This window comes from Oncorhynchus clarkii, chromosome 26 (genome assembly GCF_045791955.1).
Source record: "Oncorhynchus clarkii lewisi isolate Uvic-CL-2024 chromosome 26, UVic_Ocla_1.0, whole genome shotgun sequence".
Lineage (NCBI taxonomy): Eukaryota > Metazoa > Chordata > Actinopteri > Salmoniformes > Salmonidae > Oncorhynchus > Oncorhynchus clarkii.
In genome coordinates this window covers 33,778,260-33,803,609 of record NC_092172.1, presented here as the reverse complement: position 1 = coordinate 33,803,609, position 25,350 = coordinate 33,778,260, and the positions used below count along the sequence as shown (strand labels likewise).

The following is a 25,350-nucleotide window of genomic DNA, read 5'->3' as shown; positions in this document are numbered from 1 at the left end:
CTACAGTAGTGGTTACAATGTGATAGCCACGGTACCAAAACAGAGGAGAGGTTTGACGATATAATCACTACAGTAGTGGTTACAATGTGATAGCCACGGTACCACAACAGAGGAGAGATTTGACCATATAATCACTACAGTAGTGGTTACAATGTGATAGTCACGGTACCAAAACAGAGGAGTGGTCTGACCATATAATCACTACAGTAGTGGTTACAATGTGATAGCCACGGTACCACAACAGAGGAGAGGTTTGACCTCGTACTTCAATGCTCTTAGTTGTTGCAAAAATGTACTGACTATGCTTTTTACTTTGTGTATCTACGTCATATCACTGAGTCCACCTTAAAAAATATAATATTTGACATTAGTAGTAGCTAGTAGCAAGCCACATCAATGGTCACCTTTGGTAATACATTCGTATCAATATCACTCCACATAAATTAGCTTTATTAAAGAGACTCCTGTGATTACTTTCTTAACAGAATGATGAAACTGTAGGCAAAAACAGCCATCCCAACCAGAAAATAGGCCAGGGGGAGGCGATAGCCGGCACTGCCGAGCTTCCTCACCGGGCCATAGTACCCATAGAACAACACCGAGTACTGGAGGTAGCCCTGTGGATGAAAACATCACAAAGACAAGAATTGTGAATAAACTGGGAACCAAAACAAGTTGTGGCTTGGGTCTTTAAAACACGGTGAAACTTAAAGCATGCAACAAACAAATCCAAAACACTGTTGGGGCACTATTGAGACACTTTCAAGACACTATTGAAACACTATTGAGACACTTTCAAGACACTATTGAAACACTATTGAGACACTTTCAAGACACTATTGAAACACTATTGAGACACTTTCAAGACACTATTGAAACACTATTGAGACACTTTTGAAATGGTATCGAGGCGCTATTGAGACGGTTTTGAGGCACTATTGAGACACTTTTGAGATGGTATCGAGGCGCTATTGAGACGGTATTGAGGCGCTATTGAGACACTATTGAACCACTTTAAAAAAACTATTGAAACACTATTGAGGCGCTATTGAGACACTTTTAACACATTACTGAGGGACTACTGAGGGACTGTTGAGCCACTACTGAGGCACTACAAATCCTGATCCAATTCACACATTGTAAGGATTATTATGTGGTTATTATGTGGTATTATGTGTTATTACGTGGTATTATGCCGTTATTATGTGTTATTATGCCGTTATTATGTGGTTATTATGTGGTTATTATGTGGTTATTATGTGGTTATTATGTGGTATTATGTGGTATTATGTGTTATTATGAGGATAGTATGTGTTATTATGTGGTATTATGCCGTTATTATGTGTTATTATGTGGTTATTGTGTGTTATTATGTGTTATTATGCAGTTATTATGTGCTATTATGTGGTTATTATGTGGTTATTATGTCTTATTATGTGGTACTATGCGGTATTATGTGTTATTATGCGATTATTATGTGTTTTTACGTGTTATTTTGTGTTATTATGTGGTTATTATGTGGTTATTATGTCTTATTATGTGGTTGTTATGTGGTTATTATGTGTTATTATGTGTTATTATGTGGTTATTATGTGTTATTATGCGATTATTATGTGTTTTTTACGTGTTATTTTGTGTTATTATGTGGTTATTATGTGTTATTATGTGGTTATTGTGTGGTTATTATGTGGTTATTGTGTGGTTATTATGTGTTATTATGTGGTTATTATGTGTTATTATGTGTTACTATGTGTTATTATGTGTTATTATGTGGCTATTATGTGGTTATTATGTGTTTATTATGTGTTATTATGTGTTATTATGTGGTTATTATGCGGTTATTATGTATTATTATGTGGTTATTATGTGGTTATTATGTGTTATTATGTGTTATTATGTGTTATTATGTGTTATTATGTGGTTGCTGTTGCTCCTCGGGGGCCTCCGTACTTAATGTCATGCTGATAAGAAGGCTGGCAACATAAACATCACTCACAGTACAAGGAGTGGTTGAAATATAGTTTAGATGAATCGAACTACACAACAAAATGGATGTAATTGAACAGTGATATTGAGGGAACATTAAGAGATTAAACTGCCTTGCCCCAAGAGACCAGATGGTGTCCAGATCTTGGGCTGAGGCCAGGTGCTCCTTGGGAATGGTCTTACTCCGGGTTGTTCCGAACGGCTCTCCGGCCAGGAGCTGAGAGGAGAAATTCAGATGGATTATTATGCCAGTACAATGAATGATATGGGGGGAGGAGTGGGGGCAAATGGATTAGAAAGGGACAATGTTACCATTGAATTTGCACACACACACACACACACACACACACAGAACTACAGGTCACACACACACACAGTTTAACTACCCACTCCATGCCTCAAACACAATAATATTTTCCCTAGATCTTTTATTTTCTCTTTTCTTCCGATCATAATCTACAATGATCTCCAAACAACCATAACATTGATCGGTCTTTATGTATCAAGTAGCAACAGTAAGTTCTGATAAATAACAGGTGGATAATGGAGTAAGACACAACACTTAAAGGTTTGAATATTGACTGAATTATAGTACATAAATCATTCTATAATTAGGTCCAGATTCACCATGACTTCACCATGATGTCACCATGACTTGTCTTCACCATGACGTCACCATGACTTAACCATGACTTAACCATGTCTTCACCATGACGCCACCATGACATCACCACGACTTAACCATGACTTCACCATGACTTCATCCCGATTTCACCATGACTTCACCATGACTTCACCATAACTTAACCATGACTTCAATATGACTTCACCATGACTTCACCATGACTTCACCATGACTTCATCACGATTTCACCATGACTTCACCATAACTTAACCATGACTTCACCATGACTTCAATATGACTTCATCACGATTTCACCATGACTTCACCATGACTTCATCACGATTTCACCATGACTTCACCATAACTTAACCATGACTTCACCATGACTTCAATATGACTTCATCACGATTTCACCATGACTTCACCATGACTTCACCATGACTTCACCATAACTTCACCATGACTTCAATATGACTTCACCACGACTTCACCACGACTTCACCATGATTTCAATATGACTTCATCACGATTTCACCATGACTTCCCCATGACTTCAATATGACTTCATCACGATTTCACCATGACTTCACCATGACTTAACCATGATGTCACCACGACTTCACCACGATTTCACCATGACTTCACCATGACGTCACAATGACTTCACCATGTCTTCACCATGACGGTAAAATGTTTTATTGTCAGATACAAGCTAAAAGGGACTTAGTCTATAACCAGCGATCGGATTAAATCCCTACCAAAGTCTTATCTCTGAAAACTTCAGTCTACAAAAGAAAAATCCAATCTGTGAGGTTGGGGTGAATGTAGGAGGGAAAAGGTTGGTTGGAGAATGGATGGAAGGAAGGAGGGATGAAATGGAGGAGATTGGGAGTGAGTGATGTGCCAGCTGATGTCTGGGGAAATTGCCTGTGTCTGCATGTCAGCCGGCTAAATAAATCAGCCCTGCTTTTCCCGACATACCCAGACCAATAACAATGCCCTCTATGCATTATTTGTGACGTCTGGCACCAAAAGTGCTGATTTTTATTGTCATACTTTGCAAGCACATACCGGAATTTACAATATCTGTTAGGTCCTCTCTTGTATCCTCTGCATACAATTCACCATTGTAACATTCAGCTACATTCTACATTTGAAGCAGTCAAATCGTGTTAAATAAAGTTGAAATCCTCTATCGCTGTTTTTAAGTTTTGTTTTATGGAGAATTCAGTTTACTTCCTTTCCCTAATAACTTAATTATTTAGTCATGATAGACACATCTATGGTACACACATCCATGGTACACACATCCATGGTACACACATCTATGATACACACATCTATGGTACAAACAGCCCCTGTTCTTCTATTGATTGACACACACACACACACACACACTAGAGGTCGACCGATTATGATTTTTCCACGTCAATACCGATACTGATACCGATTATTGGAGGACCAAAAAGGCAGATACCGATTAATCGGCCTTTTTCAAAATGTATTTATTTATTTGTAATAATGACAATTACAACAATACTGAATGAACACTTTTATTTTAACTTAATATAATACATCAATAAAATCAATTTAGCCTCAAATAAATAATGAAACATGTTCAATTTGGTTTAAATAATGCAAAAAGAAGAAAGTAAAAGTGCAATATGTGGCAGGGAAAAAAGCTAACGTTTAAGTTCCTTGCTCAGAACATGAGAACATATGAAAGCTGGTGGTTCCTTTTAACATGAGTCTTCAATATTTCAAGGTAAGAAGTTTTAGGTTGAGGTTATTATAGGAATTATAGGACTATTTCTCTCTATACGATTTGTATTTCATATACCTTTGACTATTGGATGTTCTTATAGGCACTTTAATATTGCCATAGCTTCTGTCCCTACCCATCGCTCCACAAAAGCTGCGGACCTTGCAGGGCAAGGGGAACAACTACTCCAAGTCTCAGACCGAGTGATGTTTGAAACGCTATTAGCGCACACCCCATTAACTAGCTAGCCATTTCACATCGGTTACACCAGCCTAATATCGGGAGCTGATAGGCTTGAAGTCATAAACAGCGCAATGCTTGAAGCACAGCGAAGAGCTGCTGGCAAAAAGCACCCCCCCCCCCCTTGGGTTGTGCCGTGGCGGAGGTCTTTGTGGGCTATACTCAGCCTTGTCTCAGGATGGTAAGTTGGTGGTTGAAGATATCCCTCTAGTGGTGTGGGGGCTGTGCTTTGGCAAAGTGGGTGGGGTTATATCCTTCATGTTTGGCCCTGTCCGGGGGTGTCCTCGGATGGGGCCACAGTGTCTCCTGACCCCTCCTGTCTCAGCCTCCACTATTTATGCTGCAGTAGTTTATGTGTCGGGGGGCTAGGGTCAGTTTGTTATATCTGGAGTGCTTCTCCTGTCCTATTCGGTGTCCTGTGTGAATCTAAGTGTGCGTTCTCTAATTCTCTCCTTCTCTCTTTCTCTCTCTCAGAGGACCTGAGCCCTAGGACCATGCCCCAGGACTACCTGATATGATGACTCCTTGCTGTCCCCAGTCCACCTGGCTGTGCTGCTGCTCCAGTTTCAACTGTTCTGCCTTATTATTATTCGACCATGCTGGTCATTTATGAACATTTGAACATCTTGGCCATGTTCTGTTATAATCTCCACCCGGCACAGCCAGAAGAGGACTGGCCATCCCACATATGCTCTCTCTAATTCTCTCTTTCTTTCTCTCTCTCGGAGGACCTGAGCCCTAGGACCATGCCCCAGGAATACCTGACATGATGACTCCTTGCTGTCCCCAGTCCACCTGACTGTGCTGCTGCTCCAGTTTCAACTATTCTGCCTTATTATTATTCGACCATGCTGGTCATTTATGAACATTTGAACATCTTGACCATGTTTTGTTATAATCTCCACCCGGCACAGCCAGAAGAGGACTGGCCACCCCACATAGCCTGGTTCCTCTCTAGGTTTCTTCCTAGGTTTTGGCCTTTCTAGGGAGTTTTTCCTAGCCACCGTGCTTCTACACCTGCATTGCTTGCTGTTTGGGGTTTTAGGCTGGGTTTCTGTACAGCACTTTGAGATATCAGCTGATGTACGAAGGGCTATATAAATAAATTTGATTTGATTTGATTTGCTCTATCAAATATCAAATCATAGACTTAATTATAACATAATAACACACAGAAATACGAGCCTTAGGTCATTAATATTGTCAAATCCGGAAACTATCTATATAAAATAAACGTTTATTATTTCAGTGAAATACGGAACCGTTCGGTATTTTATCTAACGGGTGGCATCCCTTAAATATAAATATTCCGGTTACATTGCACAACCTTCAATGTTATGTCATAATTTCGCATAACAGGTAGTCAGCCTGCCACGCAGTAGTCGGCCATGATCAGTGTCCAAAAATGCAGAATACCGATTGTTATGAAAACTTTAAATCGGCCCTAATTAATCGGCCACTCTAACACACACACACACACACACACACACACACACACACACACACACACACACACACACACACACACACACACACACACACACACACACACACACACACACACACGCACACACAAACACACACACACACACCTCAGGTATGACTATGAATGCTCCAGTCATGACAGTAAGGACTATGTTGATACCAAACAGCCATCTGAGGAAGATGAAGTAGGAGGCCACCCCTGACCCAAAGTGACCTAAGAGGGAAACAGAGACAGGGGTGTATGGTGAAGTTACCCCAAGACACTGATATTGGGTCAGTTTTGCATTTTCACCACTAATGTTTAAGTTAAGGTTTGGGGTAGGTGGAGCTGATCCTAGATCTTTACTATGGGAAAGGAGACAGACAATCACAAATCATCTCAAACCAAACTGAAATTATTTTAAATTTCAGACATTACATTTATTTATTTAAAATTTTAATTGTCACATGCTTGGTAAACAACAGGTGTAGACTGAAATGCTAACTTACGGGCCCTTCCCAACAATGCACAATACCAAAAATATAAATAAAATAACAATAGAAAAACATGTGTAACACAAGGAGTAAATACAATATAAATATATAAATAACTTGGCTATACACGCGGGTTACCAGTACAGAGTCTATGTGCAGGGCTAGGAGGTAATAACTTGGCTATACACACGGGTTACCAGTACAGAGTCTAAGTGCAGGGGTAGGAGGTAATAACTTGGCTATACACGCGGGTTACCAGTACAGAGTCTATGTGCAGGGGTACGAGGTAATAACTTGGCTATACACACGGGTTACCAGTACAGAGTCTATGTGCAGGGGTAGGAGGTAATAACTTGGCTATACACGCGGGTTACCAGTACAGAGTCTATGTGCAGGGGTACTAGGTAATAACTTGGCTATACACGCGGGTTACCACTACAGAGTCTATGTGCAGGGGTACGAGGTAATAACTTGGCTATACACACGGGTTACCAGTACAGAGTCTATGTGCAGGGCTAGGAGGTAATAACTTGGCTATACACGCGGGTTACCAGTACAGAGTCTATGTGCAGGGGTACGAGGTAATAACTTGGCTATACACACGGGTTACCAGTACAGAGTCTATGTGCAGGGATACGAGGTAATAACTTGGCTATACACGTGGGTTACCAGTACAGAGTCTATGTGCAGGGGTACGAGGTAATAACTTGGCTATACACACGGGTTACCAGTACAGAGTCTATGTGCAGGGGTAGGAGGTAATAACTTGGCTATACACAAGGTTTACCAGTACAGAGTCTATGTGCAGGGGTAGGATGTAATAACTTGGCTATACACAAGGGTTACCAGTACAGAGTCTATGTGCAGGGGTAGGAGGTAATAACTTGGCTATACACACGGGTTGCCAGTACAGAGTCTATGTGCAGGGGTACGAGGTAATAACTTGGCTATACACACGGGTTACCAGTACAGAGTCTATGTGCAGGGGTAGGAGGTAATAACTTGGCTATACACACTGGTTACCAGTACAGAGTCTATGTGCATGGGTACGAGGTAATAACTTGGCTATACACACGGGTTACCAGTACAGAGTCTATGTGCAGGGGTACGAGGTAATAACTTGGCTATACACACGGGTTACCAGTACAGAGTCTATGTGCAGGGGTATGAGGTAATTGAGGAAGGTATAGTATGTAGGTATAGGTAGGGATAAAGTGACTAGACAACAGGATAGATAGTGGACAGTAGCAGCAGCTTCTGTGATGAGTGTGGAAGTGTGTGTGTGGCGACAGTGTGCCTGTGTGTCAATACAATTTTACAGTAAAATACACATTACAGTAAAAGGTAATGAACTAATATTTTACTGTAATATAGTCAGTATCTTACATGTTCAAGTAAGTAATAAAATATGTTCTTAAAAGTTGTTACTTTCTATTTTCTTGATCCTCATCTCCCAGGGAATAAACAGAACCACGATGTTGTACAGCAACCTGGAGACCTTCTTCAGCAGCTGAAAATATATAACCATTTTCTATTAGTGTGTGTGTATATATTTATATATATACTGTATATATTTGTCTGCATGGCTTTTTTGAATGATTGATTTACTGTTATTATCGTGTCTTATTTCAGATGCCCAAACCATTGGACTTAAACAGTCAATTATTTTCAGGGTTTGTGTGCATGTGTTTGTGTTTGTGTTTAAGGAGGAAGAGGTTAAAATCTTTGCTTAATTCTCTCAGAGAAGATCTGTTGATTCAGTAGCCAACACATACAAAGCAACACCAGTCAAGTCCCATCACTTAACATCAAATGAACATAGATACATATTGTATTTAATTCATTTCATGATTTGGTGATAGGGAGGGGTACTTCATTCAAAAGTCAAGATATGATTATTCATATACACATAAGTCCATTCGTTGAACAAATGGATGTGATTTCTAAATTGTAATTAAGCAGAAGCCAATATATATATATATAATTAATTATTCCTCATCAATCTACTTTCTAAAAGTCAATTAATTTTAATGGTGCTTCGGTAGCCTTGCCCAATCCCTCCTGAACATTTTAATTAAACCAAACCATAACAACAGGCTATAAATTTGCTTGGCTGCGGTTTGCTGAGGCTGTGTGTGTGTGTGTGTGTGTGTGTGTGTGTGTGTGTGCGCATGTGTGTGTGTGTATGTGTGTGTGTGTGTGTGTGTACATGTGTACGTGTGTGTGTGTGTGTGTACGTGTGTGTGTGTGTGTGTACAGAGAGAAGCCTACAGGCAGAGGGAGCAGTGTCGAGCTCTAACCTCACGGTCTCGTAAACACAGTGAGAACAGAAAGGCAATGTTAAGTGTATAACTCAGCCTACAGAACAGAGGGAATGGACACAGTAACAATCAGGCTGAAGGCAATCAGGCTGAAGGCATCTACTGCAGTAGAGAAATAGTAAGCTAATTCTCTTAGCTAATTTTCAATTAAATCATATGTGAAAAGTAGCCTGACACATTGATATGCCTGACACAGCAGAGTGTGTTTCATTGTTTGAAAACAACAGTACACTATGAGATGTCAAAACGTAATACTTAACCTGTTGCCTTTGTTTACTAGAACCCCCATATTTTGGACAAAGTAGATCATCCACATACAATAAAATGTGCTACAGCAAGTGAAACTATGACTATGAAGATGCATTTTAAGTGGTACAGTCATTGTGTTGTATAATATGAGTGTGTTTGTGAACCTTCTTGCAGTATGTGTTGTTTATCAGGACAGGTGTGTGTGTGTGTGTGTGTGTGTGTGTGTGTGTGTGTGTGTGTGTGTGTGTGTGTATGTGTGTGTGTGTGTGTGTGAGTGTGTGTGTGTGTGTGAACCCACATCAGCCCCAGCAGCCTGGTACCCTCTGGTCCTTGTTAGCCTCCCCTCGTACTTCAGGACAATCTCTCTGGCCTGCCTGGAACAAACACAGGGAGATAACAATGGCTTTTAAACTCTGATCTACAGTCAGTAGAAACACAAAGACATCACACTGGAAGAGTGAATATGATTCAATACACTGATCTAGGTAAATCAGATATAGTAAAACATTTTAAAGACATGTCAATTATGATTCCAGAGATTTATGTAATTTCAGACAAAAATAACTTGCAGCAGGTTAAACCCTTGCATGTTATTTCACAAACTGGTCCTAGTTCAGCTTTACTGTGCGTGGGAGTAAAGTATTCCTACTGTGGTTCTCAACCCATCACTGGGGTAGTTCAGATGTCTGTGGCACTTGCTCTAATCAACGATGCCTACTCTCAACAGGCTTTTCACAGACTCATGTGCTCCTCTAAAATTATACATCTTAAATAAAAATGGTTTAGGGCAGATTAAAAATATATTTTAGAAAGAGAGGAGGAGACTAAATAAAAATGGTTTAGGGCAGATTAAAAATATATTTTAGAAAGAGAGGAGGAGACTAAATAAAAATGGTTTAGGGCAGATTAAAAATATATTTTAGAAAGAGAGGAGGAGACTAAATAAAAATGGTTTAGGGCAGATTAAAAATATATTTTAGAAAGAGAGGAGGAGACTAAATAAAAATGGTTTAGGGCAGATTAAAATATATTTTAGAAAGAGAGGAGGAGACTAAATAAAAATGGTTTAGGGCAGATTAAAATATATTTTAGAAAGAGAGGAGGAGACTAAATAAAAAGAGCCAAAGTGGGAAGGGTGGAGACGGACAGTAACGGAATTCTGGTTTCCATGGTTTCGTACTTGTGCCTATATCACCAGACCATTGGGCCTGCACACTCTTTTCATCTTTCAACTTGCTTATGGTACTACTACTAGGATAAAATGTATTGTTGATATCATGTATGTTATGGTACTACTAAGATAAACTCTATGGTTGATATCCTGTATGTTATGGTACTACTAGGATAAACTCTATGGTTGATATCCTGTATGTTATGGTACTACTACTAGGATAACATTTATTGTTGATATCCTGTATGTTATGGTACTACTAAGATAAACTCTATGGTTGATATCCTGTATGTTATGGTACTACTAGGATAAACTCTATGGTTGATATCCTGTATGTTATGGTACTACTAGGATAAACTCTATGGTTGATATCCTGTATGTTATGGTACTACTACTAGGATAAAATGTAATGTTGATATCCTGTATGTTATGGTACTACTACTAAGATAAACTCTATGGTTGATATCCTGTATGTTATGGTACTACTAGGATAAACTCTATGGTTGATATCCTGTATGTTATGGTACTACTACTAGGATCAACTCTATGGTTGATATCCTGTATGTTATGGTACTACTACTAGGATAAACTCTATGGTTGATATCCTGTATGTTATGGTACTACTACTAGGATAAACTCTATGGTTGATATCCTGTATGTTATGGTACTACTAAGATAAACTCTATGGTTGATATCCTGTATGTTATGGTACTACTAAGATAAACTCTATGGTTGATATCCTGTATGTTATGGTACTACTAAGATAAACTCTATGGTTGATATCCTGTATGTTATGGTACTACTACTAGGATAACATTTATTGTTGATATCCTGTATGTTATGGTACTACTACTAAGATCAACTCTATGGTTGATATCCTGTATGTTATGGTACTACTAAGATAAACTCTATGGTTGATATCCTGTATGTTATGGTACTACTACTAGGATAAACTCTATGGTTGATATCCTGTATGTTATGGTACTACTACTAGGATAAACTCTATGGTTGATATCCTGTATGTTATGGTACTACTAGGATCAACTCTATGGTTGATATCCTGTATGTTATGGTACTACTACTAGGATAAACTCTATGGTTGATATCCTGTATGTTATGGTACTACTACTAGGATAAACTCTATGGTTGATATCCTGTATGTTATGGTACTACTAAGATAAACTCTATGGTTGATATCCTGTATGTTATGGTACTACTAAGATAAACTCTATGGTTGATATCCTGTATGTTATGGTACTACTAAGATAAACTCTATGGTTGATATCCTGTATGTTATGGTACTACTACTAGGATAACATTTATTGTTGATATCCTGTATGTTATGGTACTACTACTAAGATCAACTCTATGGTTGATATCCTGTATGTTATGGTACTACTAAGATAAACTCTATGGTTGATATCCTGTATGTTATGGTACTACTACTAGGATAAACTCTATGGTTGATATCCTGTATGTTATGGTACTACTACTAGGATAAACTCTATGGTTGATATCCTGTATGTTATGGTACTACTACTAGGATAAACTCTATGGTTGATATCCTGTATGTTATGGTACTACTACTAGGATAAACTCTATGGTTGATATCCTGTATGTTATGGTACTACTACTAGGATAAACTCTATGGTTGATATCCTGTATGTTATGGTACTACTACTAGGATAAACTCTATGGTTGATATCCTGTATGTTATGGTACTACTAAGATAAACTCTATGGTTGATATCCTGTATGTTATGGTACTACTACTAGGATAAAATGTATTGTTGATATCCTGTATGTTATGGTACTACTACTAGGATAAACTCTATGGTTGATATCCTGTATGTTATGGTACTACTACTAAGATAAACTCTATGGTTGATATCCTGTATGTTATGGTACTACTACTAGGATAAACTCTATGGTTGATATCCTGTATGTTATGGTACTACTACTAGGATAAAATGTATTGTTGATATCCTGTATGTTATGGTACTACTACTAGGATAAACTCTATGGTTGATATCCTGTATGTTATGGTACTACTAGGATAAACTCTATGGTTGATATCATTTATGTTTGTAACGACTGTCTGATTGCTGCATTGGTACAGGTGTCCCTATTAAAAGATATAGCTGTTTAAATACCTAGATAAATAAAATGCACTGGAAATATAAAATATAAATATTTAATACCAAAAAAAAGTTGAGTTTCAAAACAAATCAAATGAACTTCGAGATAAACGGGGACAGGAATTTCACGACAAGCATAACAGGTGAAAACGGGGTTATGAACCAGTGATTTGCAGTGTAAAATATGAGGTGTTTTTGCAGGGTGTGTAATCAGCAGTATTCACCCAGAGATTACTGAGGACGTAAAACGCAGGCTTGCATCTCATCCGTGTGACGGTCATAAAGCCTAGAGCAGTAATAACAAACCACCCATATAAAACCTGCTATGGCTAGAACCTACTCAGCACATCTCTCTCGCTCTCTCTCGCTCGCTCACTCTCTCGTTCTCCTGAAGTGATGCTCTTTGAGAAAAATACTGTAAACGGCTATAGTCAAATCACATCTATGTTTGGTTATAAAAAAGAGCGACTTTAGGCTATTTACTGTATTAAAAAATTCATATTGAATTGTGTTTGCCTGACAACGCAACAAAATATTAACATTTAAAAAATATGTATCTGCTGCTTGGATAGTTCCATCTGAGCCACTGGCTTAATCCCGTTCTTTAACTTTTATTTTTGGTTGAGTTGGAGACGTGGATCTAACTTGTAGACAATTTAATAGGCTATTTACTGTATTTCAAAAAATCATCCAGAAACCCCAGGCCTGTTGTTCTATTGTCGTTGAGGACTTTGAAAATGCTATACAGGCTTAAATAGCCTCATTGATGATACGTGAGTGATACAGTATGGTCATTTTGCTGTTAAACCTTCCCCTTTGGAATGACTTCCATAGCAACGGTGAATCTAAGTGGAGATCTCAACAATCATTGTCACAATAGCACATTGGTAATAGTCAGTGACAAACATCATAGCTAACCAGGGCTGGGCTTGGTTAAAACCCTGGGAAAGAGACCAAAGGGTAGCTGTAGATAGATCAACTCTCCAGTAGGAAGTGCTGCCCAGACTATTGTTTGTTTTCTGAAAGTGGATATAAAATTGAAGATCTGACATTGAAGGTAAAAGGTAAAGGTAAAAGGTATTAAAGGTAAAAATTCAATATATTTTATAGAAGGTTATCTATGTTGAAAATTGGTTACCATGATGACATAATCCTATGGTTGAAATTTCACCCTCAAAACAGTTAACGAAGATAACGTTTTTCAAATCCAATGTATTTTCCATGTAGATTCCACGTCACAATACAGTACCAGGCAAAGTGTTATTGTATTATTGTACAATGTAGAGAATAGCCAAAATAAAGAAAAACCCTTGAATGAGGAGGTATTCTAAAACCTTTGACCGGTAGTGTATAGTCACAAATTATGTTGAAACAACGTTGATTCAACCAGTTTGTGTCAAGAGGGACACAACCCATCCCCTTATCCAATAATCAGCTGATGTCAAACACACGTGGGTCTACAAATACAATTCTCTTCCTCAATAGTGAGTAGCGAAAGAACACTATATAAAAAGTCTAAATGACTATGACATCCTGGCATTTAAAGCATACTAAACTTGATCATTTTGACATACTATAAGACTTAAATATTTGTAAACCTAAAACGCTTACTATTTAGGACATAGGTATCTGGACAAGGTCCAGATGTCTAATCTGTGTTGTCAGGAGACATCTGGATTCCGATTTGAATTTAATAGCATCCTAAACCCCCAGAACAGGAGACAAACACAAAGGTATCAGGTGTGTCCCTCTACATGTATGGTGTTTGTATAATCAATGTGTGTGTGGGACTAGAGGTTCCGACCCCAGTAAAAATAGGAACCAGGCGAACTAACAGCTGATGAAATAATTACTCTGCTAATTTGGTTTATTTTCTGTGGGAGGAGCCATTAACGTGGCGAGGGAGTGAGGAGCCCGGGAGAGGCAGATGTTAATCGTTATTTACTTCGCTTCATGCTTTACATTCCGATGGCTCCTCCGCCCATTAGCGACAGAGAGTTAGAGCCTTTTCACCATTTATGAGCTCTCAGGTGTTAATGAAGAGCTAGTGTTTACATGTTTCCCCTATCTGACGTGTTAATGGGTTTGGATAACCAGACTGCAGGGGGGAAAACAACAGCGAAGAGGGAACAAAACGTGCACTTGACTATGCATAGGATTTCTTATACTGTGGTCAAATGCATCTTGTGATAAATCCATTTGTATACCTGTCCTGTCCATCTTAAGGAATTAAACCCAAGGTTGCGTCCCCAATGGCCCCCTCTGCCCTACATAGTGCAATACTTTTGACCAGAACCCTATATGCCCTGGTAAAAAATTGTGCACTAAATATGGAATAGGGTGCCATTTTGGAGAGTTCTAAGATGCTGCACCTAAATCTCTGCCTTGGTTATTTTGAGCTCCAACTCCTGTTACCTTGAATTAGTATTATAACTATTGGACCTGTTACCTTGAATTAGAATTAGAACTATTGGACCTGTTACCTTGAATTAGTATTATAACTATTGGACCTGTTACCTTGAATTAGTATTATAACTATTGGACCTGTTACCTTGATTTTAGAATTAGAACTATTGGACCTGTTACCTTGAGTTAGTATTACAACTATTGGACCTGTTACCTTGAATTAGAATTATAACTTTTATACATTTTACCATGAATTAGTTAGTAGTAGTTATTGGAAAAATTTTCTTGGGTAAGCCCCATTTTCATTTGAGCCCCTAATTCATTTGATTATTTTGTTTAATCACAAAAACAATGCAATTTAAAAGGCCTACTGTTCTTCTGCGGAGGTGTATAATTTGCAATGTATGAATAGCTGGAATGTTTTTTGTCACCTCATACTCTCTAGGCTCGAGTACTGTGGTGAAGGACAATTCCATAACACAGGCTTGAGTACTCCGATGCTGAACAATACCATAACACAGGCTTGAGTACTCCGATGCTGGACAATATCTTAACACAGGCTTGAGTACTCCGGGGCTGGACAATACCATAACACAGGCTTGAGTACTGTGGTGAAGGACAATACCATAACACAGGCTTGAGTACTGTGGTGAAGGACAATACCATAACACAGGCTTGAGTACTCCGATGCTGGACAATACCATAACACAGGCTTGAGTACTCCGATGCTGGACAATACCATAACACAGGCTTGAGTACTCCGATGCTGGACAATACCATAACACAGGCTTGAGTACTGTGGTGGAGGACAATACCATAACACAGGCTTGAGTACTCCGGTGCTGGACAATACCATAACACAGGCTTGAGTACTCCGGGGCTGGACAATACCATAACACAGGCTTAAGTACTCCGATGCTGGACAATACCATAACACAGGCTTGAGTACTCCGGTGCTGGACAATACCATAACACAGGCTTGAGTACTCTGGTGGTGGACAATACCGTAACACAGGCTTGAATACTCAGATGGAGGACAATACCATAATACAGGCTTGAGTATTCCGGTGGAGGACAATACCATAACACAGGCTTGACAACGGTGGGGGACATAGCACAGTCCATTGACATTCACCACACCATTTTTTAGGACCACTTTCATTAAGCAATACAGCAGTGTGTGGGCTTTACAGTGTGTGTATTTGTGTGTGTGCATGATTTACTTCAGAGATTTGAGTTTGTGTCTCATGGGCTGAGCTCGGGTGTGTATGTTGGTGATGGTGTGTACATATGTGTCTACTCTATTCAGTATGTGTGCATCTATGTGCCTTACTTGAGGGCTTTGAGCTTGCGTCTCATAGGCCAGGCTCGGGTGCGTATGTTGGCGATGATCTCCTTCTGAAACTGGATGTTCTGGAACATCTGCTCTGGGTCGTTGCTGTCCGCATGTTCATCCTCCTTGCCCTCCTCATCTGATTGGCTGCAATGGGACAGAAGGAGAGGGGTCAACATGTTATCTTGAGGGACAGCTGTGCTCTGAGGTGTGACTGAAGACAGACTCAAAGAAGCAGGATGTTGATAGTTGCTTTTTTCTCTGTAAAGTCAATTTCCTCACAAGCAAGGCAAATGGTAAGAGTTCATAGCATGACACACACACACACAAACATGCCCACCTGCACCAGAAGCAGGCATGCACCAAACACACACACACAAAGTGAATGTACACAGTCCCTACATTCAAATATCAACGTAATCCACACGGTTTATTTTTCATTTGAAAATGCAGTGAACCTAAAACAAGATTTAATCACTATTTGTTTAAGTCATACACATGAACTTAATTATCAAAGTGAGGATACTGAATGACATGAAAATGTAGAGGAGGAATGGTTGGGTAGATTATTTGACTCCTACAATATAAATATTCAGCTTGAGCAGGAGATAATGAAAATCTTAAAAACTCAGTCACAGGATGTGTATGGAAATGACTCCGTCCTCCTGAAGACATCTCCAGTACCCTGTGCTCTCCAGTCACTCGTCTGGTCAATCTGTCAATTATAGAAGCAGTGTTCCCTGACGACTGGAAATCTGCTGTCATAACACCAATCTTCAAGGCTGGAGATCCAACTGATGTGGCCAAATATAGGCCCATCTGCATTCTCCCAATCATATCCAAGGTGGTAGAAGAGGTGGTGGCCAACCAACTAATAGCCCACCTAAACTCAGGTCACTCTCTTCTCCATCCAATGCAGTTTGGTTTCAGGACACATCATTCAACCAAAATGGCAAACTGCCTCTTTGTCAAAGAAATAATGTGCAAATTTGCCAAAGGTTTAGTTGTGATAGCCTTTTTTCCTGGATTTAAAGAAAGCATTCGACACAGTGAACCACAATGTGCTGCTATCCAAACTGTCAACCCACAAACTACCGGCACACACAAACAGATGGATGGAATCCTGTCTGACCAAAAGAAAACAATGCACCAAAAATCTAACTTTCAACATCCGCTCACTGCTCTGTCGGGGTCCCTCAAGGAACCATTTTGTGCCCACTCTAATTTAGTATATACATCAATGCAGATGTATGCAGACGATACAGTGTTCTACTGTATGTACATGTCAAGACAAAGCAACAGCCGGCTCGTAAAATTACAACAGCAACGAACAAAATAGCTGACTGGTTGGACTATTCATGTCTAACATTGAACAAAACAAAAACTGTCTGCATGTATTTTTCCACCAGGAAAAGTGAGACCATCAGCCTGAGGGAATTTCATAAAAATGTAAATTGTAATTAATTTTTTTTTTTAATCCTTTTTAGATAAAACTATACAAAATATAATCAGGTCACCAAATAACTATTTTGCTAAGGTATACAGTAGCCTCAACAAGACTCTGTAGGGTAGCACCATGGTGTAGCCAGAGGACAGCTAGCTTCCGTCCTCCTCTGTTGTCAATACAAAACCTAGGAGGCTCATGCTTCTCACCGCCTTCCATAGACTTACACAGAAATTATGACAACTTCCGGATGACGTCCTCCAGCCTATCAGCCTATTGCAGCATGAACTGACATGTTGTCCACCCAATCATAAGATCAGAGAATTAATCTAGCACTGAAAGCATAAGATACAGTTAGCTAGCAGTGTAATGTATAACATGTGGTGAGTAGTTGTCTCAAAGAGAGAGAAAGACTATAGTTGAACGTTTTTGAACAAATTAATTTCTTCCAAAATGAAGGAGAAGCAAGAGAGAAATAGAGAGTCATTTTTTTCAGTTTCAGTTTCACTTACTTAGTTAGCAAATGCAGCTAGCTAGTTTAGCCTACTAAACACCCTGCTCAAACAGAGGGATGCTATGTTAGCTAGCTGGCAATGACTTTCCAACACAACACTGGAACTCTTCCAAGTCAAGATAAGATTTTGGTTTTATTAATTTATTGCCACCCGGCCCGCCGGTGTAACTGCTTACTGACTCTACACTGTAACGTTACTGCATGATTGTAGTGGGTTTACTAACGCGGTAGTTCTATTAGCTAAGCTGACTATGACATTACTTTAGCTAATATGGTGATAACGATGTAGGCTGTTTGTAGAGGTTTGGCTTGGAAAGTTTTCATTCTGCCGATTCTGTTGAGGAACGTTTCTTAAATGGAAGCAAACTGAACAAAACGGAGATAAACATACCTGAATTTGTCCAATAGAAACTCTTGTTTGCAACTGTCGTGTCTTTGGCTATGCCGGATTAAGTGATATGACATGCTATTCTATAAAATAATTTATCTGTAATTAATGTTACCTGATTAAGCTAATCAGGTAAATGTAATTACCTAGAAAGTCGGGGCACCACTAAATAATGTTTATAGAGCTGTTATCTTCCGAATAAACTCTTAAAGACCTAGTAATCTTTTACATCAATAGCAGTCAATATTTAATCGTCACTTTATTCAGTCTCATCTGAAAGTTATAAATTCTTGGTTATCTTCATGAACCCTGGCTAAAACGTTGAATCAGCAATACAAAATTTGGTTTAATCATTTATTGACTAAATACCTAAATAATCACACAGAATTACATCTACACAGAATGGATCATACATTGATTACAAATTATGTCATAAAGAAAACGTCTCTGGTGGACCCAACAGATAAGACAGCTGGTTACACAAAGAGAGGGGGTTGGGTTTGAGTTAAAGAGCGGGAAGACTGAGTAACAAAGGGAGACGCTATGCTATCGTAAATACAGTATCTTATGCATTCTAAATTACCTCCCATTTGAAAAAGGTAAATGCAATTAATATTTACTCTCAGCTGCGCTTCGGTAGGTTGGTCGTAGATGGTAGGCCAGGTTGTCCTTTGAAGAATGTCTGGTGGTAGAACGGTTACTTTGTGGTATTGTTGTGTGTGTTAGACTGGATACGTCGTCCGTCCTTTCCTAGCCCACCTTTAAGACGACTGCTGCTAATTCAAAACCTAGGAGGTATCACTTCTGGAGTGAATAAGTGTTCATACCAAGTTGCCATACTTTTAAGCTCACGCTATATTCTGGCTGGTATAGTCAAAATGTATCCTTCCCTGGTGTAGGTCGTCACCTTCACATTGAAATTCGATGCCAATTGCGTTAGGTTCTTGCTTATGTTGGCTTAGTTCTGTAGGTGGTCTTTGTCCTTTCAACGGGGGGGGGGGGACGGGACTGCCAGTCCGCACGTACTTGGAACAGAAAGTTACGGAGAGAGCCGTGTTTCATAGTTTACAACCCATGTCTGTTCACTTGGGCTGGGCCAAGAGTGAGCAGAGTGGTGTTCTTCTGACAAACCGTTCTCTCATTAAGAAGCTAAAAATTACATTTTATCTTTTCACAAATAGTTTCATTTTTAAACATTTAAATTGCACAACAATTCCATGTGAATCTGATAACTAGAATGTGTAGATTTTCCAAGATACAGTTTATGTTGCCCTATCATCAGTAATCATGTCTCAGACGCCAACTGAACTGACATCATATTCATTAAATCGCAACGCATATTTTCAACTGGTTGGATTACGGAAAGATGGTTCCGTTTCCCATCTTGTGATGTCACCAGACTCTCTCTCAATGTTAACAAAGGGATTTTCAATAGTCAAATCGGTAGAGTAGAGAGAGGAAAAAGGGGAAAGGTATTTATGTGGGTCATAAACCTCCCCCCTCAGGCCAATGTCATGACATAACTGTTGCACTAATGATTGCACCCTATTTCAGCTAGATGCAGACAAGAGTGTGCATGGTGGTATTTAATGTCACCGTCTGTCACCTCAAATGTGTCTCTTGGCCTGTGTGCACCTACGTTGTAAACTTTCATTCATTGGCTAGGTTGTAGCAACCTCATGATGGACATAGGGAAATATCATGTAGTAGCCTAAACCTATCGCTGTTACATTTAACTGGGTGAATGGAATATGAATGAGAGTCATCCAACATGCTGTAAGAGAAATAAGGCCACGTTCATGAACAAAGAAAACGGCCCTGACCACTGGTCACAACCTGGTCACAAGATAATATCACATTAATGAAAACACTTCAAAAGCTCTATAAACAAACTCTGAAAGTGCTAGGGAAAAGAATTACCACTGCAATATCATTAAGAAATATAACCTACTGAGATTTGACAAGTTCTTATGCCTCTGATGATTAAGATCACTCATGACCTTGCCCCACCTCCTCTTTGTTGCATATTGCAAAGACAATACCAGGAGGACAAGAGCTTCAACCAGAGGAGACTGCTCAGCTCAGTTTAGATCCACTACATTTGTCCAGACAGCTTCCTCAGTCGGAGCATCCTGCCAACCAGTGTGACAGAGTGCAGTACCTCTGCTAGCTTCAAGACAAACCTGGAGAAGTGGCTAAAGGCAAACCAGCCATGTGGACATTAAAGATATTCCGACTCTTAAGATGTCAGATACTGTAGGAAAAAGGGACATTTAAACTCTTTTGTAATATTATAACTATAGTGTCTATTGTTGTATGTACAGCGGGGCAAAAAAGTATTTAGTCAGCCACCAATTGTGCAAGTTCTCCCACTTAAAAAGATGAAAGGCCTGTAATTTTGATCATAGGTACACTTCAACTATGACAGACAAAATGAGAAGAAAAAAATCCAGAAAATCACATTGTAGGATTTTTAATGAATTTATTTGCAAATTATGGTGGAAAATAAGTATTTGGTCACCTACAAACAAGCAAGATTTCTGGCTCTCACAGACCTGTAACTTCTTCTTTAAGAGGCTCCTCTGTCCTCCACTCGTTACCTGTATTAATGGCACCTGTTTGAACTTGTTATCAGTATAAAAGACACCTGTCCACAACCTCAAACAGTCACACTCCAAACTCCACTATGGCCAAGACCAAAGAGCTGTCAAAGGACACCAGAAACAAAATTGTAGACCTGCACCAGGCTGGGAAGACTGAATCTGCAATAGGTAAGCAGCTTGGTTTGAAGAAATCAACTGTGGGAGCAATTATTAGGAAATGGAAGACATACAAGACCACTGATAATCTCCCTCGATCTGGGGCTCCACGCAAGATCTCACCCCGTGGGGTCAAAATGATCACAAGAACGGTGAGCAAAAATCCCAGAACCACACGGGGGGACCTAGTGAATGACCTGCAGAGAGCTGGGACCAAAGTAACAAAGCCTACCATCAGTAACACACTATGCCGCCAGGGACTCAAATCCTGCAGTGCCAGACGTGTCCCCCTGCTTAAGCCAGTACATGTCCAGGCCCGTCTGGAATTTGCTAGAGAGCATTTGGATGATCGAGAAGAAGATTGGGAGAATGTCATATGGTCAGATGAAACCAAAATATAACTTTTTGGTAAAAACTCAACTCGTCGTGTTTGGAGGACAAAGAATGCTGAGTTGCATCCAAAGAACACCATACCTACTGTGAAGCATGGGGGTGGAAACATCATGCTTTGGGGCTGTTTTTCTGCAAAGGGACCAGGACGACTGGTAAAGGAAAGAATGAATGGGGCCATGTATCGTGAGATTTTGAGTGAAAACCTCCTTCCATCAGCAAGGGCATTGAAGATGAAACGTGGCTGGGTCTTTCAGCATGACAATGATCCCAAACACACTGCCCGGGCAACGAAGGAATGGCTTCGTAAGAAGCATTTCAAGGTCCTGGAGTGGCCTAGCCAGTCTCCAGACCTCAACCCCATAGAAAATCTTTGGAGGGAGTTGAAAGTCTGTGTTGCCCAGCAACAGCCCCAAAACATCACTGCTCTAGAGGAGATCTGCATGGAGGAATCTGCCAAAATACCAGCAACAGTGTGTGAAAACCTTGTGAAGACTTACAGAAAACGTTTGACCTCTGTCATTGCCAACAAAGGGTATATAACAAAGTATTGAGATACATTTTTGTTATTGACCAAATACTTATTTTCCACCATAATTTGCAAATAAATTCCTTAAAAATCCTACAATGTGATTTTCTGGATTTTTTTCCCCTCATTTTGTCTGTCATAGTTGAAGTGTACCTATGATGAAAATTACAGGCCTTTCTCATCTTTTGAAGTGGGAGAACTTGCACAATTGGTGGCTGACTAAATACTTTTTTGCCCCACTGTATATACAGTACCAGTCAAAACTCATTTTAGGTTGTTTCTTTATTTTTACTATGTTCTATGTTGTAGAATAATAATGAAGACATCAAAACTATCATGTAGTCACCAAAAAAAAGTGTTAAACAAATCAAAATATATTTCATATTTTAGATTCTTCAAAGTAGCCACCCTTTGCCTTGATGACAGCTTTGCACATACTTTAGTCATTCTCTCAACCAGTTTCATGAGGAACGCTTTTCAAGCAGTCTTGAAGGAGTTCCCACATATGCTGAGCACTTGTTGGCTGCTTTTCCTTCACTCTGAGGTCCAACTAATCCCAAACCATCTCAATTGGTTTGAGATCAGGTGATTGTGGAGGCCAGGTCATCTGATGCAGCACTCCATCACTCTCCTTCGTGGTAAAATAGCCCTTACACAGCCTGGAGGTGTGCTGGGTCATTGTCCTGTTGAAATACAAATGATAGAGGAACGAGACCTTATACAGTCTGGAGGTATTTTTTGGGTCATTATCCTGTTGAAAAACAAATGATAGTACCACTAAGCATAAAACAGATGGGATGGCATATTGCTGCATAATGCTGTGGTAAACATGCTGGTTAAGTGTGACTTGAATTCTAAATAAATCACTGACAGTGTGACCAGCAAAGCACCCCCACACCATCACACCTCCTCCTCCATCCAATACACATGCAGAGATAATCCGTTCACCTACTCTGAGTCTCACAAAGATGGCGATTTGAACCCAACATTTCCAATTTGGACTCCACAGACCAAAGGACAGATTTCCACCGGTCTAATGTCCATTGCGTGTGTTTCTTGGCCAAAGCAAGTCTCTTCCTATTATTGGTGTCCTTTAGTAGTGGTTTCTTTGCAGCAATTCAACCATGAAGGCCTGATTAACACAGTCTCCTCTGAACAGTTGATGTTGAGATGTGTCTGTTACTTGAACTATGTGAAGCATTTATTTGGGCTGCAATCTGAGGCTGGTAACTCTAATGAATTTATCCTCTGCAGCAGAGGTAACTCTGGGTCTTCCATTCCAGTGGCAGTCCTCATGAGAGCCAGTTTCATCATAGAGCTTGATATTTTTGTGACTGCACTTGAGGAAACAAAAAATTACAGAAATTTCCCAGATTGACTGACCTTCGTGTCTTGAAGTAATGATGGACTGTCGTTTGTCTTTGCTTATTTGACCTGTTCTTGCCATAATATGGACTTGGTCTTTTACTAAATACCCCCATCTTGTCACAACACAACTGATTGTCTCAAACGCATTAAGAAGGAAAGAAATTCCACAAATTAACAAGACACAGCTGTTAATTGTAATGCATTCCAGGTGACTACCTCATGAAGCTGGTTGAGAGAATGCCAAGAGTGTGTAAAGCTGTCATCAAGACAAATGGTGGCTACTTTGAAGAATCTCAAATATAAAATATATTTTGATTTGTTTAACACTTTTCTGGTTACTACAGTACATGATTCCATATGTGTTGATTCATAGTTTTGATATCTTCACTATTATTATACAATGTAGAAAATAGTAAAAAATAAAGAAAAACCCAGGAATGAGTAGGTGTATCCAAACTTTTGCCTGGTACTGTATATATATTTGAATAGTGTGTTATATTGTAGCATTGTATTGATGTTGACTGTTTTCTGCCCAGGGACTACAGATGAAAATGAGCAATCTAGCTCAATCTGGTGCAATGGCATGTTGTACATGGTCCCCGACAAATACATGAATAGATCAGAAATAATACGAGGACCAGAATGGCAACAAGCCCTTGGGATGTATTGGGTTTTATCATCCATATTGTATTATATATGTAATGTTGTCTCCTGCTGGAGCCTTCTACCTTAATTATCAAATACATTGTCAATCAATCACTAACCTGTTTGACAACCTGGATGAGGATACATTTATACTACAACAGTTTCCATGTATACATGTAAATTACACTTTTGCAAGTCATAAAAAAGGATGCTATGGAGTTGAGGTCAAAAACTGAGAAATAATCATGTCCTCCATCCACACAATGCATATTCATTTGGCACATGGAAAGCATCATTTAATATCAACATGAATAGAATAGTACAAAATGGAATAAAGGGTTCTAATAGGGTTTATCGGCTGTCCCGTAGGAGAACCCTTTTTGATTCCAGGTAGAACCCTTTTGGGTTCCATGTAGAGCCCTCTGTGGAAAGTATTCTAAATGGAACCCAAATGGGTTCTACCTGGAACCCAAATGGGTTCTACCTGGAACCAAAAAGGGACAGCGGAATAACCCTTTTAGGTTCAAGGTAACACCTTTTTTCTAAGATTGTAGAACTCACCCTGGCTGGTTGTCTTGATAAGATGAGTAAATCCGCCTGGAGTTCTTCCTGACACTCTTGTGTCGCTTCACGGTAGTCGAGGGTCTACTGACCACAGCAGTCTCAGACACGCCACTCATCCTGACCGTAATTCAGCACTCGTGTGTGTTTCTGGGTGTGGGTATATGTATTCAGGCTTAAACTTTCAGCTCTGTCCATCCATCTGTGTGTGTGTTAGGGTCAGACTGTGTATGCGCATGACGAGTGTCCCTGCGTGTGTGTGTTCTCCGTGGTATTTGCTTGACCGCGTGTGTGTGCAGTTCAGTTCAAACTTTCAGAAAGCACTGACTTGACACATCCCCCTGTGCTCTCCTGAGACTCTCTGCAGACTGATTGAGGCAAAGCTGAATGAAGTCTAGGGGCTGTGTGTGTTGGAGCTGAGAGACGGGAGTGGCTGGGGCAACCTGCAGTCGTGGTACCTCATTGGAGCATCAGACAGACCCTTGGCCGCACAAGCCCTGCCTGACTCTTTCTCGGATCCAATCAGAGACATACTGAACTCTTAAAGGGCTAGTGCATGCAAC

General features: G+C 39.7%; 1 protein-coding gene across 1 annotated transcript in view; it reads right to left on the bottom strand.

The window, feature by feature from the left end:
• The window catches only part of LOC139384480 (transmembrane channel-like protein 3), a 52,001-nt gene extending 27,095 nt beyond the window's left edge, over nucleotides 1-24,906 (bottom strand). The window contains exons 1-7 of the mRNA XM_071129265.1: nucleotides 24,788-24,906; nucleotides 16,190-16,336; nucleotides 9,441-9,516; nucleotides 8,001-8,082; nucleotides 6,206-6,312; nucleotides 2,105-2,203; nucleotides 475-617 (exon numbers count right to left, since the gene is read on the bottom strand). Of these exons, the coding sequence (XP_070985366.1) occupies nucleotides 475-617; nucleotides 2,105-2,203; nucleotides 6,206-6,312; nucleotides 8,001-8,082; nucleotides 9,441-9,516; nucleotides 16,190-16,336; nucleotides 24,788-24,906 (773 nt within the window). The remainder of the gene's footprint in view (nucleotides 1-474; nucleotides 618-2,104; nucleotides 2,204-6,205; nucleotides 6,313-8,000; nucleotides 8,083-9,440; nucleotides 9,517-16,189; nucleotides 16,337-24,787) is intronic.
• Between the last annotated feature and the right edge of the window lie 444 nt (nucleotides 24,907-25,350).